The 26434-nt window shown below is 42.9% G+C and overlaps 1 protein-coding gene across 3 annotated transcripts; it reads right to left on the bottom strand.

Annotated features, from left to right (window-relative positions):
• Nucleotides 1-176: 176 nt before the first annotated feature.
• rif1 (replication timing regulatory factor 1) lies at nucleotides 177-24697 on the bottom strand. Of its 3 annotated transcripts, none has more exons than XM_023336933.1 (36): nucleotides 24478-24697; nucleotides 24088-24133; nucleotides 21944-22084; nucleotides 21797-21875; nucleotides 20348-20444; nucleotides 20136-20266; nucleotides 19961-20055; nucleotides 18554-18743; nucleotides 18373-18465; nucleotides 16910-17048; nucleotides 16676-16827; nucleotides 16458-16572; nucleotides 16209-16385; nucleotides 14826-14936; nucleotides 14312-14374; nucleotides 13598-13701; nucleotides 13427-13513; nucleotides 13279-13352; nucleotides 13021-13201; nucleotides 11762-11854; nucleotides 11534-11683; nucleotides 10216-10315; nucleotides 9839-10140; nucleotides 8578-8780; nucleotides 8412-8505; nucleotides 7326-7454; nucleotides 5960-6102; nucleotides 5786-5875; nucleotides 5651-5705; nucleotides 2342-5146; nucleotides 2120-2248; nucleotides 1960-2046; nucleotides 1553-1668; nucleotides 1282-1432; nucleotides 1086-1206; nucleotides 177-933 (listed from the first exon to the last, which is right to left on the bottom strand). In XM_023336933.1, exons 3-36 carry the CDS (start codon nucleotides 22057-22059, stop codon nucleotides 641-643), a joined length of 7065 nt encoding a protein of 2354 aa, XP_023192701.1. In that variant the 5' UTR covers nucleotides 22060-22084; nucleotides 24088-24133; nucleotides 24478-24697; the 3' UTR covers nucleotides 177-640. The 3 variants fall into 3 exon arrangements, with proteins under 3 accessions (XP_023192701.1, XP_023192703.1, XP_023192702.1); XM_023336935.1 differs by having other exon boundaries at nucleotides 13598-13698; XM_023336934.1 differs by lacking the exon at nucleotides 24088-24133.
• Nucleotides 24698-26434: the final 1737 nt, after the last annotated feature.

The raw sequence follows: 26434 nt of genomic DNA, 5'->3' as shown, positions 1-26434 counted from the left end.
ATTTACATGTACAGTACTTACCCTTACTGTCATAAAGGGCGATGTCTGTCCTCCTTATAGACACAGGTACACATCACCAGAAATCTTCAAATTAAATATGAATTCACGTTTATGGTCTAAATACATAATGTTCCACACAGCATACGCCGAATGATAACTCGAAGAGACATCCTGCATAAAGTCTTTACACTGCTTTTATTTAGGAATTTTAATCCACAAAATAAGTATAGAGCACACTGTGGGACAGTCTGTTAAAACAAGAAAAATGTTAAGACAAAACTGAAGGGATGGAAAAGAAGTTTGATAAAATATACACCACCACAGGCGAGTTGTAAGCAGCCTAAAATCAGCCCGATGGAGGGAAACGCTCCTTATTTACAGAGGTCAAATCCAAAAGTAGGAAGATGAAGTTCATTCAGAAACGGCTTAAAAACATCCGACGCTGTTTACAATTACTTTTTAAATTTTATAATCTACTCAAACAGCTTGATCAGAAAATGAACTGTTCTTAAAAACAACCAATGATACAAAATAAAAATAAAAAAGGTCAATTGATCCAAATTGAAGCCCATAAGATCCTCCATCAGCAGGAAAACCTTCATTCTTCTATTGCAAATTCCTCAGCAGACTTCGCCGAGCCTCAGTGCGTCTGTCCGCTCCTGGCAGCCACTCTGTGTTTGTCGCTGGCGTGGCAGAGGCGCGCCTGCAGCTCCACCGCTACGCCCCTCATCATGCCTCCCAGCTGCTCGTGCATCTGCAGCAGCTGTTGTGGTGAGCAGCGGCTGAGCTCCAGAGGGGTCGCCCTGCAAGCCAGAGCCTCCACGGCCGCCGGCAGCTCTGCAGCGGGGTCCGCCGGCACCGCGGGTCGCTGCTCCATGTCCTGGTGCTCCGCCGCAGCGTCTGCAGGCAGCGGCTCGTCCAGCAGCTCTGTGGCTGTGAGCGGACACATGAAGAACACGCAGAAATGAAGGAAAACAACATTCTGTGGTATGTGAGCAGAAGTTAAAGGTGCAATATCAAACTTTTGCAATAAGAACTTTTTGTGAGGTGGAGAGCTTTGTTGAAGGCACCCAGTGTTTACCCACCCAGAGTCTCTGCTGAGGTCTTCTCGTCGTCATGGTTGTGAGGACTGGCCGCCTCCTCCACCTCAGAGGTCATCCTCTCTGTTTCGTCGAAGCTCTTCAGCTCATCTGCTCTCCCTTTGCGCTGGACGACAGAAGCTCAGATGTTACAAAGACGCCGATGACAACTTGACCAGCACCGTCGTGACCTGAGGGTTACCTGCTGCTCATAGATCTTCAGCGCCTTCTTGACGTTGGAGATCTTTGGAGATCGGATGGGCAGAGTCTTGATCTCAGACGGAGTCAGGGCGCAGAGGTCGCCCACTGATTTGACGTTTCGAGCGCGAATCAGCTGTCCGAACCCTCGAGACCTGTGTGGTTAACCAACAGGAAGCTTGTCAGGCCAAGCTGAATGGTTTTTACACCGCCGTCTAACCGTCTTAAGGAACACATGTCGAAATGTTTCAGTGTGTGACGTCTGCTGCTCTCACCACATGGTGGAAGAGATCTGAGAAAGCACAGCCTCCACGGGGGCCGAGCAGCCCACCAGGGACGGGTAGATGCAGTCCCTGGGCACGGCTCGAGGCTCCCGAGTCATTTCAGAAATCTGAGCCAACCAAAGAGAAACCTGTTCTGAAATTTCATGTACAACTAATAATCACTTCTGTTGAGACATGGCTGATATGAAAAACATCCACAGCAGAGTTTGAATTTTGGCTAGTTTACAAAAAAACTGAGTCACCACAGCAAGTGAGATATCAGAGTTGGTCAAAAGTTTCAAAATAAGAGCATTAAAGTACATATGGAAATCCAATGTAATGGCTACAACTGTGTTGTAACTCTGCTACAACAAAAGCAGTAAGTTGTTCCCTCCACTTCCCAGAACATGCCGACCTACCAGGCACTTCTTGGAGCTCCTGTAACTTGGACTGTGGATATTTCTGGGGCTCAGGACCAGCATGCCTTTTGTTGGAGTTGTAATGTGCTGAGTAAAGAAGTAGAGCGTTAAGGAAACCGTCTGTTCCACATGTGAAATACATCACCAGGTTCTTGTATACCTTCAGCTGAGGGACGTTACATCCTTTGGACCTTCTGGGAGAGCTGGTCCTCAGAGCCGGACTGCGCCGGTCGATGTCATCAGCCGTCTCCTGCTGTTGGATGGGGTTAGCGAAAGATACACGGCGGGACTGCGAAGGTAAAAACAATGAAAGCATGACAAACAAATCACAGGTTTTACCAAGTTTTAGTCTTATGGACTTAGAGCTGCATGGGTTACTTACCTTGACAAGAGGAGAGGTCGTTTCCACCTCTAACTGTCTCTTCTGGCATTTCTTGAGGATGCTGTTGGAAGGGGAAGCTGAAGGAGACCATGTTCCCTTCAACAGCCCATTGCTGGGACTCTGTCCGACATCTGGTTCTGTTACAGCCTCCAGGTCTTTTTGTTTAACTGGAGAGTCCTGGGCAGCAGCTTGTGAGGACGCTGCAGTGATGCAGTCCAGATCAGCAGCACCTGACGTTTCGGTGGCAGGTGCCTTTTCGAGTTTGTCCTCAGATGTCTCAGGTTGACCATCTTCATTGTCTTGTAGAGTAATGTCCTCCTTAGCACTGGCCTCAGAGACCTGGTGTGTGGCAGACGGTTCCTCATCTTCAGTGACCTGTGCACACTCCATCTGACTTTGCTGAAGCTCCTCAGGAGAGGGTTCTTCTGGAGGAGGAGCTGGAAAGTCTTGCTGGTCTGAATTTGATTCCTCCTGTTTTTCGGTAACTCCTTCAGTTTCAGAAACCTTTTCTGCTGTTTCTTTGGATGTCTCCGAGGCTTGCAGTTTCTCCTCAGCCGGCAGACATGAATCTTGTGCTGGTGCGTCTCCAAACACAGAAGATTCAAGCACTTCTACTTCTTGTAAAGAATCCTTTTCACTGTTTGAGTCTCTTTGTTCAGTAGTGTCCAGTGACCTGGTATCCTGGCTTGCCTCTTCACTTTCTGTCTTCTTTGAATCTTCTGTCTCCAGAGGTAAATCAGCCGGTGTCTCAGTAATCATTGGGGACTCAGACTCTTCCTCATTTGACTCTGTCTTGCTTCCAGATTCCTTTGAATCTTGGTTCTCTAATGATTCTTCTAAACTGTTTTGTGTCTCCGAATTTTGAGAAGCATCTTCCAATATGTCCTCCTTCGTTTCAAGAGGAAGTGGACTCTTCAGAGATGCTCGAGGTTTCCTCCCTTTCTTTTTGCGAACGGCGTTAACTAAGACTTCTGAGGACTCTGACTCTGGCGTCTCTACACTGGATGCTGATGACTGAGAGGATCTTAGTCTGCCCTTGCCTTGAGACGACCCTGATCCGGATGAATCTAATGACCGAGAACTTTCTGGGGTTGAGCTTTGACTAGATTCTAGTTTGCGCCTTCTGGTCCTGCCTCCAACTCCAGCTTCAGGTTGATTGACAGGGGTGGACGTCTGAGAACGTGTCAACCGTCCTGAAGAGTTGATGCTATCATCTTTGTCTTCAGACTCTGTTGCTTTGCTTCGCCTGGATCTTCGTCTGATCTGACTGTCAGACGAAGGCGTGACCTGGGAGTCTTCCTGGCTACAGTTGTCAATCACAGTTTCTATGGCATTGTCTTGGATAATTTCCAGATTCTGTAGCAAATTTCTAGTTTCACCTTTGGACTCTTCCACTGGAGAAAACATGACGACATCAGAATCTATCTGCTCTCGAGATTTGTCTTCACACTGGGGAGAAGATGTGACAACGTCTTGCTTTTCCTTTTGGCTCTCACCTTGTTCAGTCTGTTCTTCAAACTTTACCTCCTCAGACTTTTCAGTCTGAGCCAAAGGTACGACCGTTTGGGAGTCGGTGTTTGGGTAGGGATCGTCTTTCTGAGACAGATCTACCATACTCTCTGTAACAGTGTGGTTGAATTCTTCTTTGGGCTTTTCAGCGTCACCACCCTCCTTTGAAACTTTGCTAATCTCATTGCGTTTTCTGTGCTTTTGGCTTTCATGACCAGAGAGTGATTCTGATTTGATGTCAGTCTGGCTAGAATCCAGCCCACTGGTGCTTCTCCTTTTATGCTCAGGAGATCCAAGAAGATCCTCTGAAATGTTGTTAAGTTTGATCTTCTTTCGGTGTCTTACCTGAGAGTTACTTTGGCTAGATTCATTGGCGTTGCCTTGAGACTTCGATCGCAGCTGGATTCTGCTACTGTTCTCCTCCGCAGCCTGTTTACTTCTTGTGTTCGGTCTGCTTGGTGCCAAATTAGAAGATTCACTTTTTGGATCTTCTCCAGAACGTCTTCTTTTGACGTGTGTGTATTTTGCCTCACGGTCGTCTGGGTCTTCTCCAGGGAGCTGAGGTCTTATTCTGTGGCGTCTGGATCGTCTTGGTTCACCTGAAGGTGTCTGGGTCAGAGATGACTGGGAATCATCCAACACCGTTTCAGATTCCTCATCCTGACTGGAAGAGTTGATTTCTTCTGAGTAACTAGTGCTTTCTTTGTCCTCGTCTTTTGTCTGCGTGTCAGGGATAACATCTTCCTCCTCTGCCGAGTCACTTTGCATTCTCTCAATCAATCTTACCGGCTCACTTCTTGTCCTCGACTCTTTAGGCCTCCGAGGAGACTCGCTTCCAGGACACTGTGGACCAACCGTTTCTGAAGGAGTGGGATCTTGACAGTTTGGTGCTGTGGATGTCTGTGAGGCCTCAGGGGACAATATGTTCTTCTTGCTAGAGTGATCTTGACTTTTGGACATCTTTACAAGAGGACCTGTAAAAGACGATCCACTGCTGGGACTGGCCGGCTTTCCCTCGCCATACTTTTCCAAGGTAATAAATGACTGGCGCCGACTGCTGGGTTTTTGAGGAGTCCCCGACACCAAATCAGAAGAAGCAGACGTGTTTGGACTCGCACTGTCTTTTAATTCAACGTCTATGTCTTCAGTCCTCTCAGTGCTTTTAGTAGACTCCTCCAGAAAAACATCTGCTGAATCTGGGATGCTCTCCTCCATTTTGTCATCATGTTTAGGACGGGAGTAGTCTTGAGTTTCTTTAGAAAGAATTTCAGCATCTTCTCTGGGTTTCTCTTCTGTCTGAAAAACATTAAGGAAAACAAAGACGTTAACTTGTCTGCAGACGTGAGCAAGAACATCCATATAAGGCTTTCAAAGACAAATTTGAACCAGGGTACAAAAGGTAAAATTTAGTCAAAGCTACACATGGAGACTCTGAAGTGCTTGGATTTTGCAATGACCTGCTCATGATGCAGGTTTTTTTCCCTACTGCAAATAGTAGATTCACACATTGGCCACAGAAAGGTATAACAGGGAATTGGAAGGTTACAAACAAAGAAATTTTAAAGTTTCAACAGCTTGTAAGGAAATCATAATTTCTTTGTTTTGTAAAGATACCCCCAGCTATAGCGCCATAATATGTTGTATGCAGTCATTTGAATCGGCTGTTCTGGAACAGAGACATTTAAAATAAGCAGGGTCAGTAGTCCCTGAGCACCGGAACTGAGAAACACTGTTCTAGACTCATTCAACAAAAGACGGCCAAAGAAACTGATATCCAGCAGAGTTTTAATGCTTTGTTACCTCACTGGGAGATTCTGGTGGGATGCCATCGACCTGTTCAGTTGGAACTTTATCCCTGAAGAAAAGCTGATTGTTAAACAAGAGCCTTTAAATCCCACAAAATAAATTTGCTCACATTACAGCAGGTGAACTTACAGAGAGTCGTCTTGGCTCTGGGTGTACTGGCTGAAAACGGTCGTGTCCTGAGAAGCGTCCAGGTTGTTGTACATGGCCGGAATATCAACCCTGTACCACAGCAATCATCAGCATCACCATGGTGACAGGATACAGTAGGAATGACTGGTGCAGATGAGGGGGGAAGAATCTGACCTTTTGGTTCTTTTCACCTCCTTCTGGTGTTCAGTTAGAACCCTCTCCTTTGTCTCAGGAGGAATGAAGACAAAGTCGATGGAAGCCTCTTCCTCCAGGACGTGCCTGCGTGGAGGTTTGGGAGAACCAAAGTCCAACTTCGTCTGCAGAAAGAAGAAAAATAGAGAAGTGCTAACCTGCTTTTCCCCTCAATGTGGAACAGGAGCTGAGTGGAGCATTTTCATTGTCACCATGTTGATTCTGTTTGGATTTAGTGCTAAAGACCAACCTAACATAGAAGTTGTTTGTTCTTAATGCAAGTCAGAATCACGTCCTTTATTCCATTATTAGGAGTAGGTAGTGATCCATCATCACCATGGAGGATGACTGAATGTGAGTGAAGCTCTGGGTAACCATCAGCACCTACCTGATCCCAGAACCGAACCTTAAAGTGGGCAGGTACCAGACTAAAGCTGGAACGATTTGTCCAATGAGTCGAGTATTTTGATTGCTAAAATTCCACAGGGAAAATTATTAGGTGGCAGACCGACACAAAGTAGCTCAAAAACTTAAATGAAAAAAGTTGACATTATTTGTAAAAAAAAATAAAAAAATAAAATAAAAATCTTGAAAGAGTGGCGTCTGTGTGTATTTAGCCAGCCTGAGTCAATACTTTGTAGAATCATCAGTTACAGCTTCATCTCATTTTGTTAATCTCTCTCCAGTTTTGTGCTTTTGGAGCCTGAAATAACCACAGTCTGTGCAAGTGTTTCATTTTCAGCAACTAAAAGTATGACAAAAATATTTTACAAATAAATTAACAAAATCAAATCATTCTAAATGACAACTGAATGAATTTACATTTCCATCAAGAAATAAAAACAATAAAAGTGTAAGAAATCCAGTTAGATCAAAATTTAAGTTGCATGAAAAGGCAGGACTGCTTATTTATTATTAGTATTAGGCCATACTAAATCATTCCATCATAGCACCGTGAACACAGAATCCAGGGAGAAGTGTTAGCTTCTGTACAGATCAGCACCTTCTTTCATATTTGCTACTAATGAAGCAGAACCAAATGATTAATCCTGTGTTAGTTTCAGTGACCCGTCAGGTTTTGGTAGGTTTGAGTTTGGGTTGTAACTAATTTGGATGGATTCAACAGATATTGTTTTAAAAACCCAACCCTGCTTTAACGTCTCCACGCCGTCCCCCCTGCCCTGCCTGCTGGGCTCCTGCCCTCCTTTAAGCTGCTTGTTCTCTGTAGAACATGTGAGTCAGTTACACTTGGGGCGTTTGGGGGTTCTGGATTCTATTCAGACGTTTCAGGCTGAAAAGGAATGCATGTTAATTTGTGTGACGTAAACCGTGTGGGTGCAGAACCTACTGGAACCGGCTTGGCCGCCTTTGTGGCGCTGCGGTCCTTCAGATCAGCTCTGCTGAGCATGGAGTCTCTCTTCCCAGCAGAAGAAATGGGGATCCCACTGAGCTTTGGCTCAAGCTCGGAGCTTTCACTCTGAACACACACACACACACACACACATTATATTAAACTTTCATAAAAATAAAAAAAACAACACCTTTACAATCTAAAGAGATATTTTGCTCTCAGGCATAATACAGGAAATGTGGCGTCATTTTTAAAGAACCACCACTTTGTTTCCATTTTTGGATTTAAAATGAAGATAAACATAAGATTTTGCAAATAGTGGATGGATCATACTGTGGAATGTAAAATGATGTAAAAAATAAAAACTAATTCTAAAGTAATGACAAGAAAACCTGATCTTAAAACACATTACTGATACTTTTAGTGTCATTCTTTGTGGAAATTCAATGCAAGTATTGCAGGAAAAACGGCTATAAACCTGCATTTGTTATATCCTTATTAGCCAAAGTTATTCAGAGCCACTACAGGATCAAAGAGCCGCAGGCTGCAGGACCGTCATATAGTTTGAGACTGATAATCTGGGATGGAAAAAAAAAAAATTCAGTTTTAACTACAGAAACACACCACTCGGTCAAAAACATCCAATCAGAGCCAGGAGGAGGGTCTTGGCACTCCAGTAAGTGATGCTAACACTTTCCCACTTTCTCTCTGCTAAGCTACAGCTGGTTCACCTTAACACAGCCTGCAGGAATGCTAGTTAGCTATTGGTGATAGCAGATAAACTGTTCGTCTAAACCTGTAAGTTGTTTCTCTGCCACTAGCACATTCAGCTGTGTGTTTACAAGCTTGCTTGTAAAAAAGCTAAGCCCCGCCTCCTGGCTCTGATTGGCTCTTTTTGAGTGGGACCAGTGCATTTCCTCAGCAACAGCTGGAAAGGGAGGACATGAAGGAGATAATTTTTTTCACAGATTATCTGTCTTATATAAAGTCACAACATGGTGACAGTTTTAAAGTGTAAACATTTTATAGAAGTTACACACTCCAGGTTTGAGACCAGATCAATACATACATGGAGCAACTTACTGAATAGGTCTCACTGAGCTCATCAGGAACGCCGACAACCTCAAAGCCTGGAAGAATGATCGGAGTCTTCTGCTTCACTTGGTTCAGCACCGGCCTGCAGGAAGAAAACTGCTGTCAACGACTAGAAACCGGGCATCACTATGGCGACATTGTCGAAGACAATCACCTGAGCTCCTCTGGATACGCGAGTCTGACTGTGTTGGCAAAGGTGGCGTTCCAGAACTGAGCAACGGCTGAGCGCAGATGCTTGTTCTTGTGCGGAAACACGACACACAGCAGAGGAGACAGCAGAGCCAGCAGTTCGTCATCATAGGCCAGAGTGGAGCGGGACTGCAGGCAGCCCAGGACCTCACACAGAAGCTTCTCCAGCTACAGCACAAACACACACACAAACAGTCACACTCCAAACTAGAGATGCATCGACCCACTTTTTTCCACTTCCAATACCGATCCACATATTGGAGGTTTAGTATCGGCTGATACAGATTTGATACAGAGAAACAGCTGAACTGTTTTCTTAAACAAAGACATAATATTACACATTTGCCAACTCTACGCTAGATCAGCTCACTTAAATACAGTAATAGCTTCACAAGGTTGGCTAAACATGAAAAACCAACTTTAATTTGTTCAGTGTAATTAGCAGTAGAACAGCTATGCCTGTCACAATAAGGAATTTGCTTGACGATAAATTGTGCCAGAAACTATTGTGATAAATGATAGAATCGTTGATTTGAGACCATTTTCAAGTAATATATCAATAGTGATAAAAAGTGTGTTTGCTCTCTCAAAGACAAACTTTAATTTTGTAAGAAGGCTTAACACTGCAACAGGAAGATATTTTACATAGCCAAAGAAAATAAATAATGAATAATTCAATTCAACAATACTTCATTGATCGCAAAGGGAAAATAAATGTTCTTGTAACTCATTCATTCAATGAGCTAGTAGCTAGTGAAGGCTGTTGGCAGGAAAGTTCTCCTGTAGTGGTCTGTATTACAGTCAATCTGAAGAAGCCTCTGACTGAAGACAAAATGAATGACAAATTAAAATAGAATGAAATAGATTATGAAGTTCTATAAGCAAAACTGCCCTTCAATAACTCTTAGAATGGAAATTATCCAACTCATTTCAATTTATCATGTAATTAATTTAATAATTGCAACAACCGAAGTAAAATAAATAAAGTGAAACTGACAGAAACAATAAGTTGACTATCTTGGTCAAACGTAAAAATAAACTTTCTTTCAAAAGGTTCAGAAAGAGAAATTAGGAATTCTGAATATAATGTAAAATAAATAAAGCATGAAGTCACTCCAAATTTAGATATTTTTTCAATATCAGGACCGATACAGATATTGATATTTAATAGGTGCCTCTCTAAACCAAACTGATGGTTTCATGGAGAGGTTAGGTGAAGTGCTGACCTTTCCCTGGAGCTGAGGGGAGAATTCAGCGCCGCCGCCCGCAGCGCACTTATAGAAGAGAGCCAGAGGCTGGACGAGCGCACTCAGCGCCTCGGTGACGGCGTTGGCCAGGATGAGGTTGGCAAAGAGAGTGGACATGATGGAGATCAGGACCAAGGGCGTGGCGTCGGGGGCCGCCTCGGGGGCCGCCTCGGGGGCCTCCAGGAACGCCTGCAGACTCTGGACCAGCAGGGACAGGAAGGCAGACAGGTTCCCCAGGGCTTTGCTCCGCTTCCGCGTCCAGTTCAGCGGAGTGTGAGGAGCTGGGAGGAAGCAGGTGTTAAGATAAGATCGGTACGACCGCACAATGAAGAGTGAAAAAAATAAAAGAAACTTACACTTCAGCTTCTGCTGAAAGTGAGGCGTGTAGGGAGAGAAGTCCACACACTCCACCATGACCTGCAGGATGCTGGAGACGGCGCTCAGTGTGGAAGGGACCTGCAGAGTTAGACGTTTGTGTAGCTTTTAAAATTCTTCATGACATTGCTGCTCCACCTTTGCGTGGGTCTCTCTGAGATCAGATAACATGACTGAAGTCACAAGGGCACCCTCTTGAGGTGAGTGCAGTATCCCCCCAAAATGCACAACTGCTCTTAGTGAAATTGCCTTCTCTGTTGTCATGACGAATAGATTTTAACATGTTCTGGTTATAAACTGTTTGCATATTTGGCAAAAACATGGCTGTTAAATATGCAGATTTGTACTCATTATTGATGAAGGAATTGATTTATGAATTGTTTGTAGTTGATTTGGGTTGCTTGGTGTTAGTGAGATCTGACTAATGAATTATCAGACATTAATTATAATGCTTTTCACCAATTCAGTATGAGCTCCTGGCCAGAGATCTGCTCATGCAAACCCACAGACAAAACCACAAAATATGTAAAGCATGAACTATTATTCACTGTTCAATAATTGTTATGTACATTCATTTAGCATGAATGCCGCCTCATACCATCTGATTTTAGATTTCCATGAGTTCTGTGGCAAGAAAATTTATATATATTTTATGTTTTGCCAAATACGACAATCTTTCATTACAACTTCCTCTTTTGATTATAACAAAGTAAGTAATATTTTACATGAAATCACATCAAATTTTACTTTACTTCCAAAGCTTATGTTTTTTGCAGCAGAATTATACACAGCGGTACTACTGGTCGGCTCCTCTGGTGTTTTTCATGTCAGAAACTTTTTTATTTCCCGCTAGCTCTGCTAGCTTGAGCAGCAAAGTAGCTTGATGATTTGACTGGCAGCCAATCAGAAAGATGACAATCAGAAATAACATTCAAATCAATTGTCTTAACTTATATTTAAAAAATTGGTGAAAAACAAACACTAAAATTATGATGACAAATTTTAGATAAAACATTTACCAGAATCAGTTGGGGGTTTTTTTTGTTGCTATTTTTGCAATTTTTTTTCTCATTTTGTCCCCAACTTTCTGAAAAGCACTGAACTAACTCGCTCACTCTGGTTGCCTAGCAACAACCTGTTCAGTAAATTGTGCAGTAACAGTTTTGTATTTCACCACCATGAATCATGACTGCTTAAAAACAACAAAAAAAACTGACATGGAGTAAAAACTGTGGATAAAAGAGGAAAAAGTTGCAGATTGTCGCAGCAGATTGGCAGAAAAAAACCCTCATCACTCACCCTCAGCGCCTCCCTGTCTGCAGCGGCAGCCATCTTCACACAGAGCTCCTCGCAGCAGATGTTCTCCTCAGCCGTCACCACCAGGGCGGCGCAGCGAGCGAACACGCGGTACAGCTTGGACCAGGAGGACAGCAGGGACTTCTGGGACGCCTGAGGCCACAGCAGACACTCGGGTTAGCAGGACGCCGCCATTACCTGACGGTTCATTTAAAACGCGCAGCAACAGACCTGCTGGAGGAGGTGAGTGATGGGGAACATCAGGGCAGAGTGCATGGCGCTGAAGTTATGCTCCAGAGCGTCACCTTGGTTCACCTCATTAGACTGTGAGAGGGACGCAGTAACAGATTCATTTATTAAGGTTAATAATAATATTTCAGCAACTCTGATCCAAACTTTGAACTTAGAAACATTGTCAGAATAAAGAGTTTCCCGTCAAAACAAGACAGAAAAACTGTTGCATGGCTTTACTTTCAGTAGGTGAGACTTTTTTTGTGCGTTTTTTAAATAGTGTCTTCACTGTTCTGTGTAAATATAATAAATAAATTAAAATCAGGCAGCTGCAGGTCATTGGAAATGCTGCTGCAGAGCTTCCAGGACCAGAAGCAAATGAAGTAAGGCAACATCTAGTTTCAGCTCAAATTCTGAAAACCTGAGAGGTGAAGAAACTGTTTTAGTTTTAAGCCGCAACGAATAACATTTAAAGCCTCAACGTAGAAATGTAGTTCTATAGATCCATGCCTGACATCGTGGCCAGGTTTGGAATCAGATCGACTCCTGGAGACTGAGATTCTAAATAGCAGGAAGCACTTTTACTAAAGACTTTGTAGTTGAGGTTCACCAATAAATCAGCCCAGATTCCCTTAATGCTGGGAGATCAGACGATCTTATTTACTGAAAACACTGATAGGATACAGAAAAACAGCTGAACTGACTGAAAACCTTTTTTTAATAAACTCATACAAACGTACTGAACTATTAATGTATCTGATAACAGGAATAGTACAGCACACGGAAATATAGCAATTTGTTCACTAAGTGCAATTAAGGGTAGAACAGCCAATGTAAAACAATTTAACTGAAACTAATGGAAACAATAGACTGACTATTGTGGTCAAACATATAAAAAGAAATTGTAACAAATGTTTCATTAGACTGGTTAGGAAAGTGCAATTAGAAATTTTAAATATAATGTAAAACAAATAATAAACCACGATTGTATGCTCAGAACAAAGAGCACAGAATTAAGACCGAAGAAATCTGCCCTTACTGATCAGGCACAACTTCAACCCGTCTAGAATTTTTTTCAATATTGTTGCTAGCATAGATATTAATATCAGATTCAGTCCGTCTCTCCTTTGAAGCCCTGTGTGAAGAGTCAGAGTGTAGAAATAAAAACCAGAATGTTTCTGCTTTTAGAAAGCCTCATGATGACTGGACTTTAGATGACGGGCAGATTGGCGGTGCTGTTTAACCCAAGTGTAGGTCACCTGTGTGATGGTGTCAGTCAGAGGGCCGACTAGTAAACTCCACATCCTCCAGAGCAGCTCCTTGTTCTGCAGAGACGCTGCACAGCTGCTCATGACGCCCAGCACGGCCTCGGCGAAGGCCAGAGGAGACGTGGGTCCAGACAGGCCGCACGACACCAGAGTCTGCAGGCACTGGAAGAATCTGCTGCCACAAAAGTAATAATCACTCATCAGGAACGCATGGAGTGTTTCTGTAGTAAGGCTGGAGAGAAGAGCTACCTGTCGTGCTCCAGGTAGGCCGGCAGTTTGCTGCTGTTGAAGAGCAAGAGGATGACGAACAGAGCTGGGGTTCCCTGGAGAGGCAAACAGATGTCATCATCATCCTGAACCCACCTTCCACACACCGTCACAAACCACAGACCCTCACATTCAGAACGTCCATCTTCCCCACTTGGTAGGAGGCGGAGCCCAGCACTCTTGGAGGCAGACCCTTCACTGTGGCCTCCAACAGAACCTGCAGGGGAAGACAGGGGCAGCAGTTAGAGGGGCCGGTGTTGTGACCGGGTCTGGACCCGACCTCATGTTCCATCGGCCTCACCAGGACTCTGTCTGCAGGGAGAGCCTCGGAAGAGACCACGCTTTGCAGCGCCTGCAGCATCAGGGTGAGACACTCACTGCCTTGCCGCTCCTTCTTACTGCCTGCTGAAACACACACACCCCATCAAACCCAGCAAAGACAGACATCTGATTGGTTCTAGATGTTGAGAAGCGTCATCATCGGGGCCACGCCCCTCAGGGTTTCACTGTCCTCACTGTAGCCTACAGCACAGAGCAGTAGGCTCAGACTTAAACTGATGATGATGAGACTGGGTGGTGCAGGAGACGAGGATGAAGGCTAACAAACCCTGATCTCTAGAGTCAGTCCAACCCAGTCAGATTCCTCTGTGTGGCGCTGCAAAGGCTGGACCCACGACTGTAGAGCCGCCTGCTGAGCAGCAGCCACAGCAACACACACACACACAGGATCACAGAGCTCACGGTCAGCAACCATCCAGCCACTACCGTGCTCGACAGCTGGAGAACTAGGCTGACAATATCGTTTTGTTTTTTTTTAATCAAAAGCAACATTTGACATAGTCATTTGAAACAGTCACGTCAAACGCACTGAGGTGCAGAGTCGGTTCTGCTCAGATTAACCTAGAGGTAACAGAACCTGAACCGCTCTCGGTTCAGGTTCTGTAAACCACCGTGTGTTTACATGGTGGTCTGTATCACACTAAACCAGCTACAAGCTAGAAAAACCGGCGCTTACCTGACTCTATGGTCAAGCTGACAAACCGGACCAGGCTGGTCCAGATGACGGCCAGCAGCGGCTCTGGAGGCGGGAAGTAAAAATGAAACGATTTATATTCAGGGTTAGCTCAGAACTTATTATAATACAGTTTCCATGGATCTGCCAAAATTGCTCTGTGGCGTTCATATTTCATTTGTTTAATTTCCCTCTGGGATCAATGAAGTATTTCTGAATTTGGCTGGCACTGAAAGGGTCACTTGCTCTGCTGCTTTCTAATCCTAGTCAGACTAGCAGGTAATCTGGACAGAGGAAACATCTGGTTCACGTCATCTAGATTGGCCCTGACTGCAAGTTTACAGACCTGGGGAGAAAGTCATTCTGTTCATACTTAAAAAAAATAAAGAATCAGAACTTTCCGGAAGTCAGTGATGGAAATAAAAACATACCAAGCAAGCAGTCCTGAGATTAAAGAATAAAGAACACATTTAGCCATTTTGAGTGTGACCTGCTCCAGTAGTTGATGTCTCTGTACCTGGAGCGTCTTTGCCGGCGTTTATGAAGGCCTCCCTCATGGTGGAGATGAGAACAGCAGCATGCTTCATGAAGGACGGAGCACCAGAGAGCATCGGGTGGGTCAGAGGTTCTGGAAGCAAATAAAAAAATAAATAAATAAAAATAAACACTTTATCCAATCACCAATCTGATAGCAGATGACCTCTGACCTGCAGGTTTAAGTCAAAAATTGGCTTCACAGCATCAAGAACGAGGCAGTGGTGTTATTAAGAATTACTTCCATTCAGAGTAAAACTGAAACAATATAGGATCAGCAGGAACCACAGACTGGACAGAGGCTGGACGGACGGATGGACGGGCAGATCACTGATAGAGCAGAGGAACTGACACACACATCTGGAAACACATTTTCCATGATAATCCGAATAAGACATATTTCTATCCTAGACTTCTCCACACCGACAGAACATTGGTAGTGGACAGCAGAACTAAGGATCACCCATCCACTTTTTTAAATTCTGATACAGATATGTGAGGCTTAGTATCGGCCGTTACCGATCCGATACACAGAAACAGTTCTGGATTGACTTAAAACGTTTCTTTTTTTAAATCATAAAACATAAATGTACTAAATTACAAATGTATTTGATAACTCTGCACCAGTACAGCGCACTGAAATACACCAATAGTTTCACATGCTTGGTCAAACATGGAAAAACAATTTTAATTTGTTTAGTCAGTGCAGTTAGGAGTAGAGCAGTCAATGTAGAATAAATGATAAAGAAACTGAAACGGACTAAAGCAACAGCTTGACTATCTTGGTCAAACATGTAAAATAATCTGCAACAAACCTTCTGTCAAATGATTCACAAAGAGCAACTGGGAGTTCTGAATAATAACAATAAAGCATGACATCACTCAGAACACAAAGCATAGAATCAGGCTGAATAGATCTGCCCTTATGAATTGGGGACTTTGTCACCGATAACCAATCTAGAAATATTGGGACCAGTACAGATATTATCAGATCACATGATAAATTAAAATAAGATCAATAATTTCCATTTGTACGACTCTTTCTGGTCAGTCTGGTGTGTTGGTATAAACTTGTCCCTTAATCAAGAACTATTCTGTTTACCGACTTTAATATTAATTTTGTCGTTTCGTTTATTTATTTTGGATATTAAAAACGTCTTCCAGTTCCAGTATTACATGTTGGTTAGAAATGACTAGTTCATTAATTTTTCAGGAATGTGTTCTAGGATTATTATGCCATTACCATGATATTACCAGAAAAAGATCTCAAGAACAACATTATTATTTATGGCAGTAACTTCATGGAGAGCCTATGGTCCAGTAGAGTTGGTCATGGTGACGGGACAGGGCTAGCTCTCTCACCCACCTAGACTCAACACGAGTTTGTTCTTTGCTGCGGCAGCGACGACCTCTGGCCCCAGGAAGTAGTGCAGCAGCATCTCCAGGCCCAGCTGCTGAATGGAGGAGAAGCTGGCAGGAAGATGCATGCTGGAGTTCAGGCACGTCCGGGGCGTGCTGGCCGACGTGTTGAAGCTGCCGCTGCCTGCACACATCAAAAGAAACCTGCAGAAGTTGCTCCTCCAGTGGGAACTTTCTGCTCAGCGACTCAGCCAACCTGACTGTGGGGTGCTGGGAGTCACGGCTCCGTTCTGAGCAGCAGCCCGAGACGGAGTGTTTGGAACGGACGGCAAATCGGGTCCAATGGTCACCTGGAGCAGAGGCACGGACACCTGCAGGGGACAAAACACACACACAGATGAGAGGTGTCATCACACTGAACATACACTCGTCACAGTGGAGGGCCGGGGGAGACAGATGTAGGCGATCCTGGACCTGATCGAAGTTGGAGGACAGATTGGGTCCCAGCTGCACAATGAGGTACCACCACACCTCCACCTTGGTGAGCAGCAGCGCCTCTGTCCGGACGTGGATGGAGGTGAGCGGCTGCATCAGCAGCTTCATGCGCTTGGAGCTGCACAGGATGTCTGGAAGAGATTCACACCTCAGGCAATAAGAAGCAGGGAGGAGGAGGATGTGTTGGAGGAAAAGGGGGCGGGGTCAGCTCACCTGGGTTGAGAGCAAAGTTATCGATGAGGCTCTTCCAGGCGATGAAGGCGATCTTCTTGATGGTGGGGGAGGAGCTTCGGAAGCCCAGCTCCTCCAGGTGCAGCAGGGAGTTGATGAACGGACCGCCTTTATGCAGCAGCTGAGCAGCACAGACATGGAATGGATTTACCACCAATCACAGCTCAGCACTCATCTGCTCTGATGGTGATGAGGATGATGATGCTAAACTGTTAGCAGGGTTCCAACTACGACTGTAACAATTATTTTAATTACCAATTCATATATGTATTATTCTGACAATCAATTGATCAGATAACAGGAGAGGAGCATTCTGCAGATTTTTCATTTAAGGGGGTTTTGTACAATATTAGAAATCAGAGATTTATTAATCCGATATTAGCATCTGTTTCAGTCCAGATATTGAAAGGATTCTAGATTGATTATTGACAATGTGGCTTATCCATGAGAGCAGATCTATTCAGTTTAATTCTATGCCTTATGCTTTGAGCAACGTCAGACTCTGTTATTTATTTTACATTATATTAAGAATTTCTTTTTTTTTTTTTCCTTTTTTTTCTCCAAAGAGTTTTTGCGGCGCTAGTGGCTCGTATTTTCTCTACAGTAGGCAGACAGGAAGGAGGGTGAGGAGAGGGGGGAAGACATGCAGTAAAGGTCGTCGGGACCAGGAGTCGAACCCGCGACGTCCGCGTCGAGGACTAAGGCCTCCAAACGTGGGGCGTGCTAACCCCCTGCGCCACCACAGCACGCCCCATATTAAGAATTTCTAATAGCACTTTTTGAATCATTTGACAGATGGTTTGGTAAAGTTTATTTCTACACGTTTGACCAAGATAATCATCCTGTCTGTCAGTTTCAGTTTATTATTTATTAAACATTTGCTGTTCTACTCCTAACTGCACTGACTGAACAAATCAAAGTTGTTTTAATTAATTGAAGGATCAATAAAAAATCACTTATTCTATTGAATAATCAACAGAATTATTCATTCGATTGATTAAAAAATCTTATTGAATCAAACATGGGTTTATAAATACTGATCAGAATGCAGGTCAGGAAACATTAACATAGATTTATGTTGTGACCTTCGACGAAAATGATAAAACCCAGAGTAAGGATCAATTTCACTGATTCATCGTGAACATTACATCATTTTCAGCCAACTTTCTGGCTGTAGTTAAACCAAACCAGTCGTTTGCTGAGTTTTTATTGAACCAGTTAATAAGTGACATCAGAACCAGCAGTGTCTCAGCAGTGGGAGAAATCCTCTTCAAATTCAAATAGTTTCACGGTTGCAGAAGTTCAACCTGGGATTCATTTAGAAGGTGGATCTAAATGAGGCTGCTTTATGTAACCTGGTGAGCCTCTTGTTTTGTGCAGAGCAGAATGTTTTCAGTCATGGATATGACTCAAACATCAGCCATCATTCAGAGGAGACGCTTTACCTTCCCAAGAAGCTTCACAAACAATGGCCAGAGCTTCAGGACGTTCGTTTCATTCTTGGACTTGAAGAGCTTCTGCAGCTCTGGGATCAGTTTCTGTGAGAACAATCACAGTTCATTTTATCACAACTAGTTTCATCCACTGCAATACGTCACACAAACACACAGGCAGAGAGAAACTCACTGTGGACATCATTGGTTCGATGATGGCAGCCACCTCCATCTGTTTGGCCAGCAGCAGAGGAATGCCCATCTCCAAGGCGGCAGCGGCGCGCAGACGCACCTTGGAGGCGGAGTGCACCACCAGGGGGACGACCAGCTTCGCCCAGCGTACCGCGCCGTCACACATCGGGGTCGGCACCTGCTCCAGCAGCCTGGAAACGAGGCGAGCAGAGAGGCTGAGGAGAGCAGGTCAGAGCTGGAAACAGGAAGTGACCAGGAAGCAGCGGTGGACAGTAATAGAACACAGTTACTCAAGTACTGTACTTGAAGGTTTTTTGAATGTCTCTACTTGATTTATTTTTTGGGGACCTTATGACTTTCACTCCACTATATTTCTAGTGGTTATTTTTCTGTTTGTTGTGGTGCACTGAACTAAATGAACACCACCTACATCTCCAGGTCTAGTTAACGGAAATGTTCTACTGCTGCAGCACTTTACTATGGATGGCAAGTAAAAGAATCATCATTTGGCTCTCCAGCATGTGTGGATGTGCAACATTTCCAGATGTAGACAATAACATGCAACGTGTCTATAGTTACCACCAGCTGCGTTTCCATTTCACTGTATTATTGTGCAATTTACCATTCTGAAAATAAATTTGCTTAAAGGAAACGCACTCGTTTATTGATTAAACAGTTTTGGCGCTAGAATAAGGTGAGTTTTTTGGCTGTATTGATATTAGTTTATTTCACATAACTACTACGGAAACACTTTTCACATCACACGAGTCACATGATCAACCACCAGATGTTGCCACTGGCGCAAACTATGAAAAAGAAGACAGGAAGTAGTTGGAGGACGATGATGCGGCATGTTTATTAATTACTTATTGCATGAACAAGCTCATTCGGGTGTAACATTAATTGCATTTCTTATTTAATGGAAACACCGCAATTGCAAATAAAATAAAGAAATAATTTAATAAAATATTTAATTAAAAATTGTTTACATTAGCAGAATATTGACAAAGTTTTGAACACATTTGTCATGGAAATACAGCTTCTGATGCAGTTTGTGGGGGAGAACATTTTTTAGTTTTTTTTTGTCATTGTTATGCTGAAGTTTTTACACATGATGTAGCCTTTCTGTGTTTCGACATGTTAGTTCATCAAGTTTCAGCAAGTTACAAGATTCTGTAAAAGAACTCAAACAATACGAGCATGTGCTGATATTAGAAAATATAATCTGGAAATTTGAATACTTCAGTATTTTCAAAAGTAAGCACTTTAACTTTAGTAAGGTTTTGACAGGTAACTTTAACTTGTAGTTGAGTAAGCGTTGACCATGAGTATCAATACTTTTACTCCAGCACTAGAGATGAGTACTTTGTCCACCATTGCAAAGTGACCAGCAGAACAACGGTCTGACCTGATGATCACGTTCAGGGCCTCATGCTCCATCACTGCAGACTGGATGTCCTCTCTGTTCCACACAGTCTCCAAAGCAGCCAACAGAGTCGGCACCTGAGGTAAACAACACCAAGCAGTCTGTATCCTTAAGCTCATGGAGGAACCAGTCAACACCGATCAATGCCAACGCTCACGTTTTTGCCGACTACGTCTGCAGGAAAGCACTGCTTGGAGATGACCCATAAGGCTCTGGTGCAGGTGTTCTTGTCGATGGACTTTGTCACCAGGGAGCAGAGAGCCGACAGTATCTGAGCTGCAAAGATCTCTGCAAAACAGAGGACTCGCACTGAGCTGCGACGACACAACGCCCGAAGTTCAAACCGTACGACGGATCAGAGCCACTGACCGGAGACTCCGGAAACAACCTGGGAGTGATACACACAGAACCCTAAAGCCTGGAGGGCAGCCTGACTCAGCTCAGCATTGGAACTGCTTGTGTGGGTCTGGAAACGACAAAGACAGAACATCAGATCACAATAACTCAACGCCCATGTTAGAAGTAAAAAAAGAAATGTGCACATTATGCAAACAATCATTAAGAAGCTACAGACCAATCCAGTTAATCTGTATAGCACCTTTCAGCAAAAAAGGCAGTTCAAAGTCCTTCACAACATAAAAACACAAAAACTAAAAGTCACAAAAACTACTTATAGTCACCAATTGAAAAACTAGTAATACATTTTGTCAATTACCTTAATCAATAATATGAAATACAATCAATGAGAAATCAGCTAAATTCACAGAGAGGATATGATTCATAAAAATATTGGTGAAGTTGTTGCAGAGCAGCAACAATTGATTATTTTAGCAATTTTTCCCTAAAATGCAAAAACAATGAATCTCCACCAAAAAAATACTTATATCAACACAGTGTATTGCTGATCTGGTGATTATATTTTGGATTATCCAATAAATAGTTGGATAGCAGAAGGTCATTAAAATTAGTTTTTGTTTGCTTTACAGAATTTGAACCAGGTGAAGCTAAAACTGCCACATGAAGAATTACGGATGGAGTATATGTATATATTTTATTTTTTTTAACTTAAATTCAAAAAAATAATAATATATGTACATATAGTTTTGGCTTGAATATATCTTTGTATTTTTCTTTCAGTCATTGGTCGTTTTTAGTCCAGGCTAAGCATCGATAACAAGAAGCATTTGGGCATGAATCCCAATCAGGAAGGACTCTGTATGTTCTCCATGTCAATCTGTGGTTTCTCTCTGGATGCTCCGGCTTCCTCCCACGCTCCAGAAACATGGAAGACGGGCTGATTTTTCTCTCAAAAACTCATTTCTTCCTCAGTTGGCCCTAGCCAGATTCATATCCATGTTCGGATACTGTACACTTCCTCCCCGTTTCTCGGAGCCACCTCAGCGGAGGCACAAGTCGTGGGCCACCTGCAAGTGATTTGATTGGATGGACACTGCATTTGTTGGTTGGCCCATGGATTTACATCAACAGCAACTTCACCACCACTACTTTTGAGCAGACTGTTGCAGTTGGCGAGAGATTTATTCCTTATTGTGGCCGGCCTAAAAATGACTACATTAAAAAATTACGTATGTTGGTTGAGTGGGTACATAACATCTGCCTGACAGGTGCTACTTTCTGTATCGTTGGCATAATTCAACTCACAGCAGACGGATTTATTTCGTACCTAAAAGTGTCAGATACCAAATGACAACAGCATCCAAACCAGTTTTAATCAACTTGTACATCACAGGGTGAACAAGATTGTTTTCTACACAAAACATTAACTGGGCAGTGTAAACAGATGGGCTCAAGACTCACCAGTATGACTTTACCCAAACGTGAGAAGTTCTTCTCTACTGCTGGGAGGAACTGGCGGCCTTCCTCCCCACTGAGGCGACTGGAAAACACAGAGATTGTTTAGTTTCTCCCTGTCTGACTTGCAGAGTAACACAGCAGGCGACTCACTTGGCGATGGTCAGGTAGGCGTCCGTCTGCTCCGACTGTCCGGCCGTACCGTCCTCCAGAGTCTCCAACAGAGGGAGGAAGCTGGAGGTGTTGGGAGGCCCTGCAGTAGCCATCATTATTCCTCACCTCCACTAGGCGCCTCTGATAAAAAAAGAAGACAGACTGAAGACGTCAGAAGGCAGGTTGGATTGGTGGAAGAATCTATGAGCAGAAAGGGCCAGCAGCAACCCTAATATGCTTTAATACGCACAGTGGAAATGTCATGTCAGCACTACCACAAAAGCTAGCATCTACAGCCCATGTATCAAACCCTAGGCTGGCCATAATCAAAGCAGATGTATCTGTTTAATGCCAAGATACAATAATATGAAAAGATATTCAACATTTATTCAATTTTAAGAAGTAATAGAATGAAGCTGTTAGTAATTTAACAATTTAATGGATAGACTTATCAATAACCTCTGCCACAAGCGACCCTTTTCAGTTTGTGATCTTGAGTTGGCCCAAAATGAAAATGAGTTTGACACCATTCTCAAACTCATTTTCACTCTGATTCACTCTTCAGCCAATCAGCGTCAAGGAAAATAAATCTTGCCCCTTGCTTGCTGCTTTATAAACACCAGACAATAGCACACAGGGTTTCCCCCAGTATACACTGGTGGCCTGCCAGTATAAGCCTGTGAAGTGAAGCCACCAGGCTAGGCGTCATTTGCTTATTTTGAATAAGGTTTTTTATACCCCAGTGACAGTAAAGACGGATTAAGCTAGGTTTGTAGTTGACGCATTGAACTGGGACAAAAGTCTGCAAACACTGAACAGTGATCAGGTGGAGGTGCACTGTAGTCCTTAGTTAAAGGCTGAGGACTGGTGAAGTTGGGAACATATGGAACGTTTCCACACAGGGGTCAGAGCGTTTCAAGACTAAGCTGCCCCCACAATGCATGTTTTCAATTGTCTTCTGTGCGATTTGAACCAGAATTGGTTTTTAGGATGCAACAGTGAGGACTTCAAACGTCACAATCATTCACAGAATTAAACATTACGCTACTTTAATTAGTTGCATTTATGTCCTTGATCCGTCTTCCAGGATTCAACTCAAGTGATGTTTGGTATGGAAACTACATATTTCTCTGGTGGGTTATGTTGTAATCTCATGTCCTGAATTGTGTTAATTAATCTTCTAGCTAGCCTGTGCTTTTAGGGAGCAAGCAATTACATCAATGTTTAAAATTTGCACACCATGTTGTGCAAGTATGAATTATTTTCTGTAAATCCACCGTTTGCTTTTTAAAAACTGTGGGAAAAATACAGCAGCTATAAATCACAAAATGTCTTGAAAGTTGGTTTCACATTTAGAGAAAAGTGTAAAATTGACCTAATTAAGACAATTCAGATACAGTAGGTATCATCTAAACTTAATTTTGACTATAAGCAGCCTTAGCAAGAGTTTTCACAACTCTCAAAAATGCCTCAATGTTCCTACTTTTTGAATCTGAACACATGATGGAAATCTTTTAACATATTTGCTTTTGCATCCATCTTATATATATATATATATATACAGTACAGACCAAAAGTTTGGACACACCTTCTAATTCAATGGGTTTTCTTTATTTTATGACTATTTATAAGGCAAGAAATCCCACTTATTAACCTGACAGGGCAGGTTGACCTATGAAGTGAAAACCATTTCAGGTGACGACCTCTTGAAGCTCATCAAGAAAATGCAGAGTGTGTGTAAAGTAGTAATCACAGTAAAAGGTTGCTACTTTGAAGAAACTAGAATATAAGGGCTATTTTCAGTTGTTTTACACTTTTTTGTTTAGTGCATATTTCCACATGTGTTATTCATAGTTTTGATGCCTTCAGTGTGAATCTACAATGTCAATAGTCATGAAAATAAAGGAAACTCATTGAATTAAAAGGTGTGTCCAAACTTTTGGTCTGTACTGTTTATATATATATATATATATAAATGGGGGGGGGGGGGGTGTTATGTGAGGGAAACGCGACAAAACAGTACGTTAGAGTCGTAACCGGGTAGTTTTAGTTTGAAGCTGCAGGTTTGGTGTTTTTAGCTCAGAGGTTTTATCTGAACACCAAACATCTTCGGGACTGAGGAGCAAACAGCCGCAGCTCCTCACCTCTCAGAGCCGTGTGTCCAGCTGTGTCCACCTCCCGTCTCCACAGCTGCAGACAGGACACACAAACATCACGGTTATACTTCACAAACACGCGTGGACACGAGTTACAGTGACAGGTCCGTCTGCCTGTCCATGTCTGAACTGAACACCGACAGGTTTCCACCAACTCTGCTGACAGCCTGCTAACTAGCTGCCCTAAGTTAGCCTCGCTAGCAGGCTACATGCACTTTATCCAGCTAGTTGTTGCTTTCTGCCACTCTGAGGTTTCTACAGCCAGCTCACCGAGGAGCTTCCTTCATCCTGCAAAAAGCGAACACCTCAACATTCACCTGAGCAACATGAGCCCGCCTGCTTCCACTGCTGGCTACCACACTGACTCTGTATGCTCACCTCCTGCTTGTCAGATGGGATAAGGACCCACCATGAAAGCCCCGAGACGCTTTACTTCCCCGCGACACACCTCTGCTCTCTTCACCGAGTGCCTCGCTCCCCTCCGGGCCGCCTGAACCCGTCGATGCAGCCGTTAACCCGGGTTATTGGTGCTTAGTGGTTGTGCTGTACAGTTCACTGTGCTGCTGATACCCCGCGAAATCTGCTGGCGCCAAAGCACCACGCGTTACGTACGTAACTACCTTTGACCCTCCTGCGTCACTTTTCGGACCGCCTACTTTACCTTTTAAGGGAAGATATATATATAATAATGTTTATCCAATCGTATTTGTAATTAGTTAAAGGTGTAACCTTTGATAAAAATATTAAGAAGAACGTTTTTTCCCAAGAGGACAAGTGATACCTAACACACTTTGGACACCTGCTGCACTAAGCTTTCGTGCAGGGTGTCCAAAGTGTGGCCTGCGGGCCATTTGTGGCCTTTAAAATGGATTTGTTGCGCCCCTGATCACAAGTCAAAATGGTAAATAAATAAATACAATTGCCCCACAAAATAGACACAAAAAATGGAAATTATTTGCTGCCGTCCAACGCCTTTTTAATGTTATGGATCTTTAATGGTATATTCCATAAAATTTTGATTTATTGTAGAGCAGGAGAAAAAATAAAAAAAGTCACAATAAACAAATTTTTGCATTTTTAATTAAAGGAATTTTGAAGCCCGCCAGTAGTTCATTTGCCAATTTTGGCCACCTGTAAAAAAAAAGTGTGGACACCACTGCATTAGTGGTTTTTGTTTTGTTTTGTTGTTTTGTGTGTGTGTGTGTGTGGGGGGGGGGGGGGGTGTGTGTGTGTGTGTGTGTGTGTGTGTGTGTGTGTGTTAATGAAATTTAATTGATAAATATAAAGAAGATAATGGAATTCGAATGAACTATAATATCTGAAAATCAGTTGTGACTGGGTCTACCTCTATAAGTTCTGGAAGTTTGCTGTTTTGCTGAAGCCCATTTTACATTTTGACATCAACATGACATAAAATAGGAAACGGCCCAAATTGTAAAATTGTACATAATCACTTGGATGGGTGTACCATTTGCAATGTGTTCAAATATAAAGGAAATATTTTTTTTATATGCACATGGATTCTTTTTAATATTGAACAAGTGGTTATGAGAATTTTCATTCTGATCTAAGAAATGAGACAAGCAACTGAGAAAATGTGCATTGTAGTATATTTCAGTCTATTATTTTCATTCATTTGTCAATTTAATGAATAAACACTAGGTGGCGTCAAGCTCTGAGAAATAGCGAGAGTTTTCTCACAGCACTGTATTTGTCGAAGTGTTTTTGGACAACGTTGCACCAGGAGATTTGTTCCTGATAGTGGTCAGTTATGGTGCAGTTTGGATATATATGAGCATTGTGAAATGAAACTAAAACACAGGTTTTAGCGGTATAGTTGGAGCACTTTCATTCATGTTGAATCGTAATTCGTTACACTTGGTAGTTTTCAAAAATAGTCATTTATTTTTTAATTTGTCACTTCCATCCATCCATCCATCTTCTTCCGCTTATCCGAGGTCGGGTCGCGGGGTCACTTCACAGCCATATTTTATTGTGAATTGCTGTGTTTGAAAAAGTCATAATTTTCATTTCTCTTCTCAGAAACGAAATTAAACTCATACATGTGGGGGTTTTTGTTAAACTTTTTTTTGGATAAAAATTTAAGAAATGTGCTATGCCTTTGTATTCAGTCATAATATCATGCTGTGTAGGAACATTTTTCGCTGCAAGTAAAGTTTTAAGTGCTTTAGGGTAGACGTGTTTACCAGCTTTGAACATTTAGAGACAGAAACTCCTGCTTATTTGCTTTGCAAAACCTCCAATCTCAGTCAGATTGGATGATCAACTTCTCTGAACATCGGTGTCAAGTCTTCAGATTTTCATTGGACTAAGT

The sequence above is a fragment of the Xiphophorus maculatus genome, chromosome 7, assembly GCF_002775205.1.
Source record: "Xiphophorus maculatus strain JP 163 A chromosome 7, X_maculatus-5.0-male, whole genome shotgun sequence".
Taxonomy (NCBI): domain Eukaryota; kingdom Metazoa; phylum Chordata; class Actinopteri; order Cyprinodontiformes; family Poeciliidae; genus Xiphophorus; species Xiphophorus maculatus.
The sequence above is the reverse complement of the archived record's forward strand: the minus strand, read 5'-3'. Positions and strand labels throughout refer to the sequence as shown.